General features: G+C 39.1%; 1 protein-coding gene across 3 annotated transcripts in view; it reads left to right on the top strand.

Moving 5' to 3' along the window:
• Nucleotides 1-13510: 13510 nt before the first annotated feature.
• Nucleotides 13511-17675, top strand: part of trpm3 (transient receptor potential cation channel, subfamily M, member 3) — a gene marked incomplete at both ends in the record, with an annotated part of 138639 nt that continues 134474 nt past the window's right edge. For all 3 annotated transcript variants that reach the window (XM_079250682.1, XM_079250683.1, XM_079250681.1), the window contains one exon: nucleotides 13511-13714. In XM_079250682.1, coding sequence (XP_079106808.1) covers nucleotides 13511-13714 — 204 coding nt within the window. The remainder of the gene's footprint in view (nucleotides 13715-17675) is intronic.

The following is a 17675-nucleotide window of genomic DNA, read 5'->3' as shown; positions in this document are numbered from 1 at the left end:
TCTTGTCTTTTTAATTTCAGTCAAGTGAGTTGGAGCATGAAGACAACAAAAGCTGGTAATTGAGGACTGAAGTTTGAGACCTGCGCGCTTAACTGTCACTCATAGATCACCCATTCATGGCTGAACCAACTTATTGCTCTCCACAGATCATCCATTATACCAGATTCTTAGTTCAAGTCAGTTTTAGGTTGGACAAGTACTATAACATAATAAGGATAATATTGTTAATAAAGGGGTATCACTTGTATGTTGTACAATGTTACCACAACTATTATTATATAGTTTCATGATGAAAAAAAACACATATTCTTAAAAGGAGATATTGATTACACTCAGTATTGTATATATTTAATATTGCTATTATCACCATTGTTTTTAAAAGATGATGTAATGCTTCATAATTGTGATAATGGTCTAATATTTGGAGATTCTTGTAAATTACTGGGATGGGGTAGTATAAGCCAATTCTTCTATGTACTCCTTTTGAACTTATTGGTTGTTTTTGTTTCTATATTTGTCATTATGTTCAAATAAACTTCCTCAATCAATTAAAAAAAAAAAAAAAGTTGGTATTTCCTGAACATTTTGTGGGCATGTTATGGATTAGTACCTTGTGGGACGACCAGACGCTGTCTGTAGCTGTTTGTTGATATTTTAAAATTCTGCAATTTCTTTTTTTCCCCTTTTTTTTTTTTTTTTTTTTTTTTGTGCCTAAAACAGGTTTTTTATGTATAAAACACATGTTGTGGGCCAAATATATTACTAGACTACTTTTTGCTGATCTAACAGGGCTGTTTTTGTTGCAGAATCATCTGTTACTGGAGTGGAGTATAGGCTTAACTGGAATCTAGTTAACTGGTATGAAATAAGTGTCTTCTGAATCTACAGTTATTAATGTTGACAGGATAAGAATACACAATTTAAAGGTGAAGAATCTTAGCTTTCCAATGGTGTTTGAATTATGTATGTACTTAGAAGAGAGACTGAGGACAATGCATACTTTTTTTTTTTATCTCCTGTCCATGGGATGTCTGGTACCAACAGGTTAAATAATAAGCCAAACCATTACGACCCTAAAGGCCAGGTTTAAGTTAAGTTTTTTCCCCAGAATCTTGCTCGAATGATATTTCTCAAAGATCATTTAAGGTTTAAATGTCACACCAAGGTAATGTTTGTAATGTTGTCAGCTTCTTAAAGACAAACACTCGAGTAGACAGACATGAGGCAGTTTCCCAATGAGAATCGACCAACACAGGAAAGCACATACTTGCTTGTATTTTTTCAAGCAAGAACAAAGGTGAATTATTTTGTGGTCGTAGCTGGAGATTGAGTTATTTGCAAATGAATGCATGGCCCAAAGAATATCATCCCCAGGGTCCAGTGCAGTGATAGAATTTTTTAGTGTTTGTGTGCAAGTTAAGTTGTCAAGTTAAGCTAAGTTGTCAAAGTATTATTATATTTTAATAAGTCACTACCTTCTCTGGAGGAAACAATCAAACAGTCTGCGGAATAATCTTCCATCTTATCTCCAATCTTTTCTTGTTTTGAGAACTGAGGGGAGAACTGATGCTAGATGTAAGGTTACAGCAGTCGTTACCTGAACTGGTGAACTGGTTCGTTAATTTGTCTTTCACAACCAAATCTTTGTTTTCCATTAAAGATAAAACCCCTCATCAATTTGTCAACTAATGAATCTTAGTTTTACACCTTCAAGCCGCAGTGATAAACACCTTTAAAATCTTATTCTTTCTTTCAGTGTCAGCACTGTTCATTATCCTCCTCTCCAAAAACCTCCTTATCATTCAGCTCTTATTCCATAACCACTGTCTCTTCTTATTCGTGCCCTGCACCTGGGATTCATAACACATGCAAACATATGGCAATAAGAACAACCCACTAAATCTTACTTAACATCAGGTAATTGATTACTAATGGTGCGCTGTTATCTGGAGTTACTGTGTAGAATGCTGTCTTTCCAGCTTTATCTTGTTTGTGCACATTTTTTTCTCTCAATCTATCTATCTTGTTTATTCAGAAGCATAAGCCCTAGGAGTCTTATGTTAGTAGTGTTTGGGTATGTGTATATGCAGCAGGTGTGCAAGGTTTTGTGATGGAGTGGTGTGGAATTGAATGAGGCCCCGATCAGAACTAGTTTGTACCTGATGTGACAGGCCACAATTGGACTTATAACTCAGAGTCGTATCGATGCAGGCTGGCCATGATGAGAAAACAGACAAAGTGAAAACAGGGAGGTGAGGGGACAAAGTGAAAGGCTAAAAACAGATAAGGTGAAATAATTGAGATAAATAAAGGGAGGAGAACAGATGGATACCATTGAACCAAGAGAGATGTTATGTCATGCTTATGTTTCCAGACAACAAAAAGGCATCTCAGGGCCCTAAAGTGATCACTGACTTAACTGGGGCCCCTCACTGTTGTCTCACAGTACAACCCCACCCCTCTGTTGCTGTGGCGTCCAAGTGATCTCTTAATTAATTCATAGTACAGCGCAGAACTAAATTTGCACTTGTTAGCCACCCGCTGTTTACTTTTCTTGATTATCATTAACCCTCTTCCCTCTAAGTGTGTGTGAGTTAGTAGTGTGAGGGATTTGGGGTGGGCACCATGACATCCTCACCTAGCAACCTGCCTCAGTGAGATGCTCAAAGGGTCTGGACCACTGGTGGTGACACACACTGAGTCTCCCACATGGCAGCCCCTCAGAGTAAATGTGACTCAGGTGCTTTTGTTGGTGACGTGCACCAACCAGATGCTCATCAGATCCAGACAGAAACTAGAAGGTAGAAGGAAAAAAAGGTTTTTCCTGCCAGGCTGATTCTCTTTCGCTTGCATCGCGTATTAGAAGAAAAAAAAAAATCTACGGACTGATAACCAGTGAGACAGAGCAGAGGAGATGTGCAGCATTGCTGGGGGAAAAGGAATATGACGACACAACTCGAACATTTCTGTAATCATTGTGGCTACTACAAAAAAAAGTGTTCAACACAGGAAGAGGGCCTCTTTAACCTTCATCATCATCCTTTTTTTCTGAAATCCCAGGCTCAAACAGAGGGAGCATTTTAAACAAAACAGTGACTTCTGTTCATTGGATGCATGCAACAGGTGCAGAGATGATATTGGGAGAAATGATTTGGCTCAAGTGTGACAAGATCTTGGAATCTCTCCATCTGCATCCCAGAGTTCTACTTGGACAAGCAGATGTGCTTTAAAGGAGATTGAAGGTGTTTCTCTTTCTCTCTCTCTCTTTCTCTCTCTCTCTCTCTCTCTCACACACACACACACACACATCCACGGGCTACGTCATGTCCTATCCCCCAACACGCCTCCAGTAGCAGAGGGACATCTTGCCCACCTGTGGCTTCTGACTCCCAGAGCCAACCATCTTATCACAGCTGCCATTTCTCTCTCATTTCATTCATCTGGATCTCTTCCTCATCTGGTTGCTTTGGCCAGAACGTTATTTAGAAGTTCAAGACTCAAGTGAAGAAAGGGCAGAAGGAAGCAATCCAGAAAAGGCGCTTCAGAAACTATCAGAGTGGTAAGACATCAACCATTTTGAAATGGAATGCTCTCTTGGACATGAAGTTTGGGCTTTGTAAGAAATTAAATTTAAAGCAGAGAATAGAGATGAGTTCAAACAAACATGGAAAGTTTGGTGAGATCCCAGCCGTAGGCGGGGGGAGATAGTGGAACACGGTTGCTAATGTAAAACTTTATTGGGCGATGATGAAAATTGCATTATGTGAGCTGTAGTAACAGATCAATGCTGGAAAGCATTTGGCTGGTGGTGTGTTAAATAAATCATAGTCATCTTCTTGCTCTTTCTTGCTGTACCCCTCCATCTGTTGGCCGTTGGACACTGAAGCCACCATATGCTCTCCATGTATAAGTCATCTTCCATCGCTCATTTCTTGTTGGTAAAACATGGATTTAGCACATTTGTCCACAGTAAGCCTTTGGGGTATTCTTTGTCCCCTGAAACAGAAGAACAATTTTGAACTTTTTACTTGCATGAATCTTAAAGTATGCTTATTTGCTTGAACAGAATATAATCCAATGAAAAAATGATGTATTAGATGTTTAGTTTTCTCTTTTATACATTTCAGCTCTTGTCAACTCTCTTCTTTCTTTCACTTTTATGACTAAAATAGACAAAAATATAGTCACGACTTGATTAGATCTGGATTGGCAAAAAAACGTCATGACTGTGGGAACCGGTCTGTTATGCGACTTTGCACACACTTTGGTCTTTGCACCATGATTCAGGTCTTAGATGATTTTTCTCATCGCGGATCTGTTCTCAGACACAGATGAGCTGTACCTCATTAGAGTGTTTTAGATGGGAACTCGGCATGGGTGACTCACGAAAACCCACACAAACATACAAATGCAGGAAAATTGCAAATGCATCAGTTTGTGAGCATATTGAGAGGATCATGGGCTTGCTGGCTGTCATTTAGACTGTTATCAAACAGCCTGGGAGATGTGTAGGAGTTTCAGCTGTAATTTGGACAGTTTTAGTGACACTTCCCAACAGGAGGCTGCGTTTGCTTTTGGCTCATCTGCTGTTGGAGCCTGACAGCTTGTTGAGACTCTCCCAATTGAATTATAGAAAGCTGCAGAAACAACATGGTTCATGTGCCTTTTTGGGTTTGTTTATTGATTCTTGTTGTCACACCTGGGTTGTGCTTTAAATGCTTATGTTGCATGTTTCTCTTTTGGCCAGTTATACCGGTACTTCACCCATGCACAATCTGTAAATGCACTTGATAAACAAAACAAATGTGATTCAAGAAATTCAAAAATTCTGGCAAACAGAAACACACATATTGTCAGTGAATGTTGCATGTGAATTATTGATGGCATCAACCTGCTTAAAAATGCATCCCCAACCTTTCTGTCGCACAGAGAGGAAACATAATTAGTGTTCAGATATGAGAGGAGACACAAACTAATGATCAGTTGGGTAAATACAGCCGGCTGCATACTGTTTTTTAAATAAATGCATTTTTTTTTGTTTTTCCTTTGTAAAGAATTTACAACAAAAGTCATAAATATGTGAAAAGAGCAAACAGAACACTTTGGTTTTTATTTTCATCACATGGCTCAGCTGGTTGAGTTTCAAGGAAAGAAAATGGATCTTGAATTCATTACAAATTGTCCACAAGGATTTGCTCAGTTGTGTTGAATGGCTTTGTGCCAGGCCAAGTACACTGATCTCAGCTGAATAAAATCAAATAAACTATGAAGACACGGATGGGTATTAACTAGAAGCTGGTGCAGCTGGCTCGACTCTGACTAGCTGCAATGATGCCTGAGAAATTGGTGGCGAAGTCTTAGGAGGAAAGCAGGAGTGACTGTGCTGCTGTCTGTCACACCTGCCCGCTCTCATTAAAATTCTCATTTTCTGTTTCTTCTTCACAAATTTAAATGTACACGTTGGAACCTAAAGTCAAAAACCAAAAATGAACATTTTAATGTATTCTGTCATTTTTTTTTTCTGTCTTCTCCATTTCAGGGAACATAAAAGTATTTGGACTGATGTGAGGTAGCTCCCTGAGCTTCTTTCTGATGGGATTTTGAAGCACATTCATATATTTTGCTCATGACACGAGGGACAACAGTTAATTTCAAACTTCTTTTTCCCCCCTGTTTTTTCTTCCAGAGTAAAATGACAAGAAAATCCCACACCAGAAGAGTCCTGACCCCACTGTGCACAGAAATTAAGGTAGGAAAGATCCTGTTCATGCCACAAAAATGCACCTAAAATAATAAAGATTGCAACTCAGTTCCTTTTATTGTCATTGTAGGACAAGCAAACAATGACATGCTAAAGAAACAAGAGAAATCAACTAATTCATTTGCAGAGACCAAACCCCAAAACTGAGGGTTTACTGATTTAATGAATGATGCTATGGTTGATTCATCTGGGGTGTCCCCCAGCAGTGAGAGAAGCAAATTACAGATAATTACTTTTTACTGTGTGATATAAGCACGGTCATCAAGCACCACACCACTGTGTGTCCAAGTTAGATAAGAAGTAAAAGTGAAGAGTACCTACCACAAAAGAACCAAAGTCGTTCTGAGAATTTAAATCATCCATGGTTGGAAACCTCCAGCCAGCAGGTGACTGCAAACTCGATTCTGCTGAGGAGTTATTTTACTGGTTGGCCTTGATCTCTCTAAGTAGAAAGCAAGATTTCCTGCTGTTTTGAAACTCTCCTCCACCCTTCTGAGTGACATTGCCTCATCCCTGCTGAAAATGGTCCTAAAGCTAGCTAGCTGACAGACCACTACACTGTCAACCAGCCAACTTTCAGTCTGATCTCACCCTGGAGCAGCAAGGAAGCATAGGTCACACAGATGTCCAGCTTCACTGCTGCCACATTTGGTGGAAGCACTCCAGCACCCACTCTGCCAGTTCATGATTTATCCAAACCTAAACAAGCATCCAGGTGGGTTGATACATCTGGTCTTGCATCCGAAGTGGTCAACACCTCTGCAGCAGGGGTCACCAACTCCAGTCCTCGAGGACTACTGCCCTGCAGGTTTCAGATGTTTTCCTGTTGCATCACACCTGACCCAATTAAAATGGTACTCCAACAGCTTGTTGCCAACTTCCACACAAGTCTGTAAACGACCTGCTGATTTGAGTATCTGCTGCATGCATAATGGTTTAGCAATAATCAGGTTTTTGACCTCGCTGCTTTGCAATAATAAATATGTGCGTGAACATGACTTTTGAAGTCGCAGAAAAGTCCCCAAAATAAGGCTTTCCCCCAAAGTCCTGTGTTGTTCAAACTGCAGGTATGAGTCCAGTCTTTAGAGATTGTTGTTAAAAACAAAACATTGAGCAAAGTCAAATTAAAAGAGGACCTCTCAAACTGTAAAGCATGAGAGTGATGTGATCATGCTTCGTGGCACAGGAAACGTTTTTGTAATTGTTTTAACAGAAACTAATTATTTAAAAGTCTTAAAAAGTCCAGACAGAGACGTCTTATACACTGGAATAATGATCCTAAACCACCGTTAAAATACCCAAAAAAAAAAAGATGCGAAAGTGGTCAGTTTTTAGATTTATTGGCCTGTAGCCATGATTTTAGTCTTATAATAGTATTTCTCATTAGTCTCTCTTTTGATGAGAAAAAGGCTGCAGGAAAGACTTAGATGCAAGAGTTTTAAACACCCAGATTCAGTGAAGACCTTGAACTGTGTTTGTATAAAACATCATTTAAACTACAAGGGAGTGATTTGTTGTAAAAGCTCAGTATTCACAGAAAATGTTAAATAAAAGACACTAGAGTACTTTTGATGTGATGTTGTATTGATACAGTGGCTCAACCATGTGGTTCATATGATATCATATCATATGGTTCAGATACTGAGTTTCACTGATGTCTTTGGACATACTTCCAATGTGTCTTTCATCATCTACCAACCCAACCACCGGAGAAAATGTTTTTTTTTAACAAGTCTGACAAACATTATTTGTATTGACAATTGGACCAACCAAATTTTCTGCAAGTGACATTTGAGAAGCAGATCTTTGCTGAGGAATCTTACAAAACTCTTGCAAAAAGTTACTTGTTCAATGAAATTCCCTGGAATTTATTGGTGTAAAAAGTACATGTTTATTGATTACAGACATTATTTTTGTTTGTCTTAACACAATTAACATGATGAACTTGAACCAGATGTTTTGTCACTTCGCCTTGTTCTGTAGCTAATAATGCCACTATTTTTTTTCAATTGTATCTGTTAAGTCATTCTGTAAGGTTTTATTTTTATTTTCTATTCAATTTTAAAATATCAACTCAAAATCCCAGCAATTCACTAGATAAACACCCGAAAAAAGGGTTAGTGTGTGTGTGTGTGTGTGTGTGTGTGTGTGTGTGTGTGTTTGTGTGTAAGTATGAGAGCGAGAGAGAGAGAGAGAAAGATAGGGACCAAAATGTTGGAGAATGTTTGCTGGGATGGAGGATTAATGAAGCGCTCATGATTTGAAATTTTACTTTTCATGTTAGTCACCATGGCAACCACATGACATTGTGTAGGTGGATCTTGTATGTTAAACAAGAGGCTGAGGAAATGCTGGGAGGCTGATTTTAGTTTAGAAACAGAGACTGTAGCCGAAACTTTAACAGCACTGAAATGAACAAAGAGCTTAATTGTGCAATATGTTGTTTTACACATATTAGTGGAATATTCAATAATTTATTAGCTACCAATGAATGATTTGTCTATACATACCCATTTGTTTATTTTCTGCTTCTTGGTAGGATTGACTCATATACAATCTATGATTATATTTTACTTATAAATGGAGTTTATGGGCCTGCTGCTTTGTAAGCTGTAGATACATATGGTACCCCCCCCCCCCCCCTGCAAGGTTGAAACAGAGAAAATGAAATCCAAATGAAAATGACTGTGATAAGAGTGCACAGACAATTACTGGCTAAGCAGGGATTTAAGGTAGCCCTGTGTAATTTTCTGACCTTAAAAATGTGTATTTCTAACTCGTTTTTAAGGCACAGTAACATTTATTGGCGTCATTGTGAATGCAAATGAATATTCAGTGGTGGCTGGAAAGGCTGCTGGCTGCCATGTTTCTGTCAGGGCACCAAGGCAGCTGTGCAGTTTACCACCACCTAGTGTGATTAAACAATGGATTCACTGTAAAATAGTTTGATTCTCTTGAAAAGTTCTATTCAAATCTAACCCATTATTATTCATTCATCAGCAACAAACACCTTTCCATCTTTGCCAGTGTCACCATTGCTCACTCCTCTTACTCAGTGCATTTGGTGTTTCATGAATTAGTCTGCTTCCCTGGGTGTCAACTTCTGATTTTAGAGTCATCCAAAATGCTATCTGAATACTGAAAAGTTTTACTCAAGCTTTACATCATACTGTAAAGCAGGCTAGCTTGGTCCTGTAGCTGAATTCTAATTACAATTTACAGATTATATACATAAAATCTGTTCATGATTATTTGCCCACTTGTCACTGTTTGACAAGGTCAGTGTGTCCAAAACTTAAATAAGTTAAGGACAGCTTGGGTATCCAGGACAAGTTTTATGCAGTCATTGTCTGGATAAAGTCTCCTCTTGATACATTCAGAGTGTTAGCTGGTAAACATGAGAAAACTGATCAACAGCTTTCCTACAATGTTGTGCTGGAAAACAGGTGGAGACATGACCAGAGCTGAGGTAATACTGGGCATGGCAGTGCAGTGGCAGTGAAGGATTTGTGCCCCTCCATTATTGCTACCACAAAGATAGTTATGTTGGACAGCAGCTTACTTGATGATCTACATTACCTACTAATTTCACCATGAATGGCAAATATCAAATCTGATCTGTTCTATTTCTATAAGCCCAAGCTCCTTATCCAGCTGATCATGTGAAAATAAATTTTGTATGACTTTGAGAAACAAATCTTTTAGATTTATCCCTCTAAAATAATATTAGTTACGTGTTTTAGGTAAAAGTAAAGTTGTAAAAGATCTCTGCAATTTGGCATCTACTCATTATTCCAAAGCCTTTTGCTCTAGTTTCACTTTTCTATGAAGTGTTATTAACAAAATGTAAAGAAAAAGACGAAGGATCCAAATGCAGGATTTCAGGCATGAAACAAGAGCCATATAAGAGAGGCAAATAAATCACTTGTGGTAGACACTTGTCAGATTCTGATGGCAGTGGTCCCCTGTATTGTGCACTTACCAGCTTTTCTGAGGTAAACAAGAAAATAAGTCACAGTATATGACATACTTAAATATATAATAATATTGATTAAAGAACATACTGTATGCAGAGATTATTTCTTTAAAGTGTTAGAATTTCATTTCTTTCTGACTGATTGACATGGACGATGTAAACCTTTAAATAGGACTGGGATAGCAGGACACTGGAAAATAAAGAAAGTTCTCAAACCAAAACCAATAGTGAACAAGAACACATTCTTGTTTTCTCGTGGACTATGTTACAGACTTTACCGAACTGCAGAGAATCCTAGAATCTAAGAATTTAGAAACCATTTTCAAGCTTTTTGTCAATTATACCCAATCATTAGATTTCGTAAGTCCCTTGTCTTTTCAGGTTTTCCCTCTGAACAATGCTCTTTATTTTTCCTTTGATCTTAAGTGGTTGTTTCACTCTGCTGTGTCTCCAGACATGGTGATAGTCTCCCAAACATAGACCGTATATGAAAGATGGACGGAGCCTTCGGCGGTTAAAAGTGAAGCCTATGCGGAAGTGTATAAAATTGCAGTTCCCCCTTCATCCACTAGGGGCTGAAAAATCTCCATAGACTCCCATGTTAAAAAAGAAGAAATTCACAGCAGAAATAAACATGTTAACAGCCTGGTTCAAAAATACATTTTTGGTTTAATAACTCAGGTTTACCTTCATGACGAATGTGGGGGGAGAGAAATTTTTTCTAACTCGCCCGTTTAAAAGTAATTTAATCTCGAAGTTCAGCATATTTAGGAGCATGTCCTTTTGATTGACAGGTACCAATCTTCCGCTTCAAGTAAGAAGAATGTAGAACAACTGCGGTTTTTAGCCGGTTAACAACGTGACTTAGCTTCAGCTTGCTTACCTCTGTTAGCTGGTTAGCTCCTGTTATCGCCAGGTTAGCTCTTAGCTACAGAAAGCTCAGAGTTTGCTAGATGTCAGTCATTCCCCCTCTCAGCTCCACCTCTTTGCCCATATTTGTAATTTCCGGGCAAGACGACGCGCATGCCCCTGCCAAGATGGCAATAGTAGCAACTACCCACCGAACTTCAATTCAGCTCTTCAGAAACCTATGGGTGATGTCACGGAGGCTCCGTCCATATACAGTCTATGGTCCCAAAATGCACTGGGGAATGACATAGTTGCCCAAACTCTATGAACTTTGAGTGTTGCTAAATGTCAAGGTCAAGGTCAACTTTATTTATATAGCACATTTCCAAACAGAAACACTACTACCAAAGTGCTGAACAATATAAAAGAGCACACACAGAAAATAGTACAGTAACACACTATTGTGACCAACTAATTAAAAAAAAAAAAAAATCAGTATACAGTTTAGACTTAACTTAATAAAGAGTCTCTGCTAGCCTAAGTTGAACGCTTGTGCAAAGTGGTATGTATTAAGCAAAGACTTAAAAATGTCAACAGAAGTTGCAGCTCGTATGTGCAACGGGAGATTGTTGCAAAGTTTTGGGCCTGCCACAGAAAAGGCTCTGTCTCCTCGTGTCTTTAATCTGGACCTGGGACAATGCAAGAGGAGCTGATCAGTTGACCTCAGAGATCTGCCTTGGTTGTGCAAAGTGAGCAATTCGCTCAAGTAGGAAGGTGCCAAGTTGTACAAAGATTTAAAAACAAACAAGCAAAGTGCACATTCACTCCACTTACATATTATATGTTACAGGGTCATAGAAATGATTCGGACTTCCCATTAACACGTTCAGCTATGTGACACTGCATCAAGACTGTATTAGATAACAGATTGCAAACTATAAGCTGTACTGAAAGCCGTTTAAGAGAAAGCCTTAAAAATACTTGAGTTTTTCTAAATACTACGCAGCAGAGCTGATTTTATTTGTCAGAACATCAACAGGTCTCCGTAAAAAGTGAGAAACAGAAGAATATTGCTGCTACAAAAATAATGCTACAAATGTCCTCTGTTTATTGTGTTTTGAGATTGTGATGACTGTCGTTGACCACTGAAAGAGAAGAGAAAAGAAACTTATAACCAGTGCAACAACTGGAATAACTGCAATTTTTTTTAATTTGCACACAGATGAGATGACTATTCTTTTTTGCTTTAGGGTCCGGTGTATGTTGTGTTGTAAATAAGACAGAATCGCACTGACTGATCATGTTTAATTATGGTTGCACCTTTCCATTTCCAAGTAGCTTTTCTGGTAAAATGGATCATAATGAGCAAAATTTTCCTCACATGGATGTTTGTGAAGAACAAAAGCAGTCGACTGAGTTAAATGCCTCTGTGGTGGCATTCTGTGATTAAAACTGTGAGCTCCCGCTGTCTTCCTGCGTCTCTACTTCTTCTGTTCTCCAACTGTCCCTTGTTCCCTCTTACCACGCTTATTCTTCAGGGAATCTATCTCCTCCGATAACATTGTCTCTCACTGTCTCTGTCATACCCTCCCATACAGACAGAAGTACATGCACACATAAGTACACACTGGAGCGCACTCCCAGGTGGTGAACGGTTGCTTTGAAAAACAAATAACATTCTCCCTGGTGTTGAGATGCATTCACCTCACCTTCTGTTATGCCCATTATAACTTACTTCCCTGTCCATTTTTCACAGCATTTCTCTCATCCTCTGTTGCTGAAACCAAAATATCCATCCAGTTTCTAGAATATAATTAGCCGTATTTTAAAATTGCAATGATTTCTTATTATGCTTCTACCTACTAAACCTTAATCAGTTACTTAAATTCTTATCGTTTGTCAAATTTATGGGCTGTAAGCTTGACATGATTTTGGATACATGTGAAGATTTTTAGATGTAGTGGAGGTGGAAGAAGTGAGCCTAACCTCTGCTTGCCAATAGCCAGATTGCTCTGGTGGCTCAAATTATGAACTGTAAACAAAAACAAAAAAAAAAAAAAGGAGAAGGGGGAGATGTAAGCTGTACAAAGGACAGAAAAGGAGGAGAGGGTGACACAGTGAATGAAAGCTCAGGGAGCAGGAGGAGCAGGAGAGAGAGTAGATGGAGGTTTAGAGACTGTGAATATTTAGAGCACAGTTCACAGCAAGAGTGACTTACTGAACGGGGTGTGTGTACCTCTCAGAGAGGTTAAAATAGATCCATGCACGCTACATTCAACAGGAACCTTGCACGCCAGAGACTCTTGCTTGTCTATTTGTTTTCCAAGCCTATCTTTTTCTTCTTTCCATCTGTCATTTTCTCTTTTTGTTACACCTTCTTCTCCTGACATCTCTTTTTTTTTCATCCCTTGAAGCTCCTTTCACCAAGATCTAAATATCATCCTCCTCCTTGCTCCCTCCCTCCCTTTTTTGCCTTGCCTGGTTTCCCTATTTCTCTCTCTCTCTCTCTCTCTCTCTCTCCCTGTGAGGAGAGAAACGGCATCAACGACTGAGGCACATTAACGGCACATGCAACAGGGTGCAGACAGCACCTTCTGCTTCGCCACCTTCCTCTCTGACTCTCATTCTTCCCAGAGAAAGGCTACAAGGAAGAAAAGACTACAGAGTGGAGCCGAGCTGGTCAAGATCTGTTGCAAAATCAGAGGAAAAGGACAAATAAGCAAAAAAAGGGGAGAGTAGAGCTGGAATTTCCAAATTCCATCTTTTGAAGTTATACAGAAGACTTAGAAAAAGAGGAGAGGCAAGCAGTGAGTTGAGACAGAAGTGAAGATGCCACCTGTGGCACCTGTTTGATTCAAGAACAGCCTCCTCAGCTGTGTGTGGCTGGCTTACTTTCCATATATCGTAGCTAGATTTGAACACTGATGGCTTCCAAGAAGAAGTGGGCAGAGCGGAGGGAGTTAAGAAGGGAGCGGCCGTTCTCCACACGGGATGATTCATCTGTTGCATCCGGAGCATCTGGGCCAGGCCGTCCCACCGCCAGGGGGCGTTTCTCTGAATCGTGGAAGAGGCTCAGCTCCAGAGGGGGCTCCACCAAGAGGGGGGCACTCAACTCTCAGCAGCCACCGGTAAGATAGTTTGAAGACACACAGACCCCCACTACTTTTCCCCTCCAAAGATTAATCAATGACCTGGATGCTGAGAGGGAAATGGGACAGGAAAACCAGCATCTCACATCTGTGAGGGGATTAGGAGATGAATGGAATAGAGCAATATGTGAGATGAACTTGTTTAGTTGACTAGCAACTTGACCAGCATCTTAGGACCAGTTTACAAAGTGCAAAGATTGTCTTACTCCGTCACTACAGCCTGTGGAAAAATTTCCCTGTAAGCAGTAGTGAGCCTCTCTGCATCTGAATCTGATAGATCTAGGGTCCCATCTGCTCTATTTTTGAAATGTAGAACTTCACTGATGTTTATGGATCAAGGTCAAAATATCTAAAGCCGTCTGCTAGCTGGTGCTCTTGGACTATCACACTTAGCCAATCTGTGAAGAGATATTTGGCAGCAATATCTGAACTGGGAGATGAGTGGGAGACAGAGATATGCTCGGATGGAGCTCCATTTCTGGTTTTTCAGTTGTGCTCTAGTAATCAGTGTTATTGTGTATGGCACACATATTACATTCTGATTCAAATATTCACATTACTTTCAAGCATCATCTGCTGTAAAGTTGTTGGTTACCTTGTCTTGTTTCATACATAAATACGCCTCTCTATGAAAAAGTTTGGCTCGGTTTGGTCCTCAGACCTGTGTTGCTTGGATATAAAACATAGTCAGTAAAAACAACATGGTAAACTCCACTCAGATACTTTGAAGTCATTATGATGGCTAAGTATGGGTGTTTGTGTGCATTTGTTCGTTTGTGTGTTACTGTGCAATCCTGTGTGTGCCTGACTGAATGAGTGAGACAGAAAGTGGAGCAAAGAAATTGGAAGCAAAAGTCTGATACAGATGAAGACTTAGACTGAACAGTCACTTTGAGAATCAAATACTGGTGGTGAATGAGGATTACAGGTCATGTCAGACAGAGCGGCGAGATGACAGAGCTTGAAGAGAATTTACAAATTAAACTAAAGGATATTACTTTTCAGGCCTCAGTGAAAGTATACACAACAATACATTTAGTAATTTTATTCACTGACTCTCTACACCACTTAGTTCAGAGTTGCAGGGAAGCTGGAGCTGATCCCAGCAATCCTTGGGGGAGAGGCTGGGTTCACCCTGGACAGGTCGCTAGTCCATTACAGGGCCATAACAGAGAGGAAACAACCATTTACACTCACAGTCATTCCTAGGGAGAATTTAATCAATTAACCAGACATGCACATCTTTGGACGGTGGGAGGAAGCTGAAGTACCCCGAGATAACCACGCATACACGGGAAGAACATGCAAACTCCACACAGAAAGACCCTCTTTTCAAACCTCCCAGTTTTGTCATTTATTCTTCTAATTTACAAATAACAAGATTCTGTCTTGTGATTTAAAGCCAGATTTTGTAATTTTAGATATTTGTTTACATTGGTCTGCATAGCAACTTAGCATTAAAACTACTGAACAATTATTAAAATCTTTCTTATTTTCTGTTGGTGGTACTGGTTCAGTTAATGCCAGCCAGTTATCGTCCACCATGGTCCTGCAAGTTTATCATCAGGGTGTTCAGCTCTGGTCATCAACAGTCACAGTCCTGCAGGTTTTAGATGTTTTCCTGCTCCAGTACAACTGATTCACATCAAATAGCTCTCCCTAACAGCTTGTTTTCAAGTTCTGCCCAGCATGGTGACCCTGTAATCTGATCCAGGTGTGATGCAGAAGAAAACATTCAAAACCTGCAGAAGAGTAGCCGAAGAGAACTAATTTTGGACCCCCATGTTTTAGATGTTTCCCCGCTCTGAGACAATTGATTCAATTTAATGGATCCAACAGCTGCTCATTAACACGTTAATTTAAATTCCAGTTTGTTGAAAAAGGGAAACATCTAAAAATTGCAGGACTGGAGCTCTGGAGGACTAAAGCTACCTGTGGTTTATAGCAGTCGTAGCTCAGGATGAAAAGCAGTTTTCTTCCAGCTGGATGGTTGGTGGATTGATTCCAGGTTTCTCCTGACAACATGCTTAAGTGTCTTCAGACAAGACACTGAACCCTGTTTGTGTTATGCAATGGGAAAAATGGAGGACTTGGCAAATGCTTTTTGTGTCATTGCAGCAGCCACTCAGCTGGATTTCATTTGGTCTTTTTGTAAAGCAAACATTGGCTCGACACAAACAAACATCTAAAAAAAATATTAAATATTTAAAGAATAAATAAATCTTATTAAAGAGTCAATTCTTCAACCCCCAGAGGCTTCCTCATAACTTGTATAACTTCCTGGGTGTGTCAGTGAGGTAACAGGTACTGGTGGATGGGGTAATGCTAGGTGAGATGACGGAAGACAACTTGTTGCTGAGTCTTTTGGGCTTTGCAAACAGTCAGATACACCCTTGTAATGGTTTTTCAAATTAAATATGATGTTTTACTTCTCCACTTTTTCTGAAACCTTAGTTGCTTTGGGTTCTTGTGCAAAGTCATGAAAACTTACACACCATATCAGCTAAATAAAAAATAAACTTCTGTGCTGTTATTTAAATACTGTTGAATCCAGATGGACAACATATAAAGCAAGAGACGTGGGTCTCTCTCTCTCTCTCTCTCTCTCTCTCTCACACACACACACACACACACACACACACACACACACACACAAATTTGGTCCAGTTGTTACTTCACATTTTAGCTCTAACTCTGTTTTCATTTTTACTGAAGTCAAATTTCCCATCCTTTTCCATACTATCCAATCTGTTTTTTCAAAGCAAACATAGATATTTTTTATATTATAAAAATATACTATATTATTTATTATAGATATTTTTCTTTTTGGACCGCTGCTGTTGTCAGAGAAAATCTGTGTGTCTCTGTTTGTATCTTTTTCTGTGTTAATACTCTGCAGTTTATTAGCCATCTGTAGACCTTCTGTTCACTAAAGCTGGTGAAATCCCACATCATTTTTAAATAAATAAGATTGTGATTTTAGGCTAATTTGCATGTGTTTTGTCATCTTGTGAGGTTTCATGTTCTTGTCTCTGTGGGTTGTTATATTGGAACCAGTAATGCAGTGGGGACACTCAGAAAATATGACTATTTTAGTTAGGATGATGGAATCTGAGATGTGCTTTTAATCTCCCTTTGTGCAGGATGATATGAAAAGTTCCCATAGTTTGTCTTCTGTCCTCCCTGGTTGTTAGTTGCTCTGATTAGTTACATTGCTGCTCTTTATGTGTGTCTTGAGATTTCTTTCGTGTTTTTTTTTAAAAAAAAAAAAACCAATTAAAAGTTACATCAAACAATACTTAGTCCTTTATAATGGAGATATGCCAACTTTAACCGCAGCTGGATGCCAATTTCAGTGGAAAAGCTCCAAAAATCTACTGTACATTCCCATTTGTCACTTTTAATGAGCAATTACTTAATAGGCAAAATTTCTGCAGATGTGGATAATAAGAACATAAAACAAACAAACAAAAAAAAGCCCTGTATTTTCTTGTTGTGCATGAATATGGCGATTGATCTTTTGACATTGAACATTTCAGTGGTCAACAACAGTCATCACAATCTCAAGTCAAGCATCATTGTTAGTTTTACACTTTCTGATTCATGTAACTTGTGCCCAAATCTTTCATATTGACACTATTTTCAGAGGTCTGTAAACAATATCTCTCTGGGTTTTTTTTTTTTAAAGTTTGGTGACAAATACATCCCTGTGTCTGATTCTCTTCCACCCTGCAGCTGCCTGTTTAGTTTTAAAAGCTCACGAATTGCTCAAAATGCCGCAGTTACTGCATAAAACACAGAGGCATAAAGAGACTTATTTGATATGACAGCAACTGGGACTCTGGACATATTGTGTCTTAACTAGTTAGTGCAGGTTAGGTACCCCAAAAGTGAGTTATTTAGACTTTATGAAGCAAATACGGCAAAAATTAGTTTTAAA

Source organism: Telmatherina bonti (assembly GCF_933228915.1).
Source record: "Telmatherina bonti genome assembly, chromosome: 13".
In the NCBI taxonomy this organism is placed as follows: domain Eukaryota; kingdom Metazoa; phylum Chordata; class Actinopteri; order Atheriniformes; family Telmatherinidae; genus Telmatherina; species Telmatherina bonti.
The sequence above is the reverse complement of the archived record's forward strand: the minus strand, read 5'-3'. Positions and strand labels throughout refer to the sequence as shown.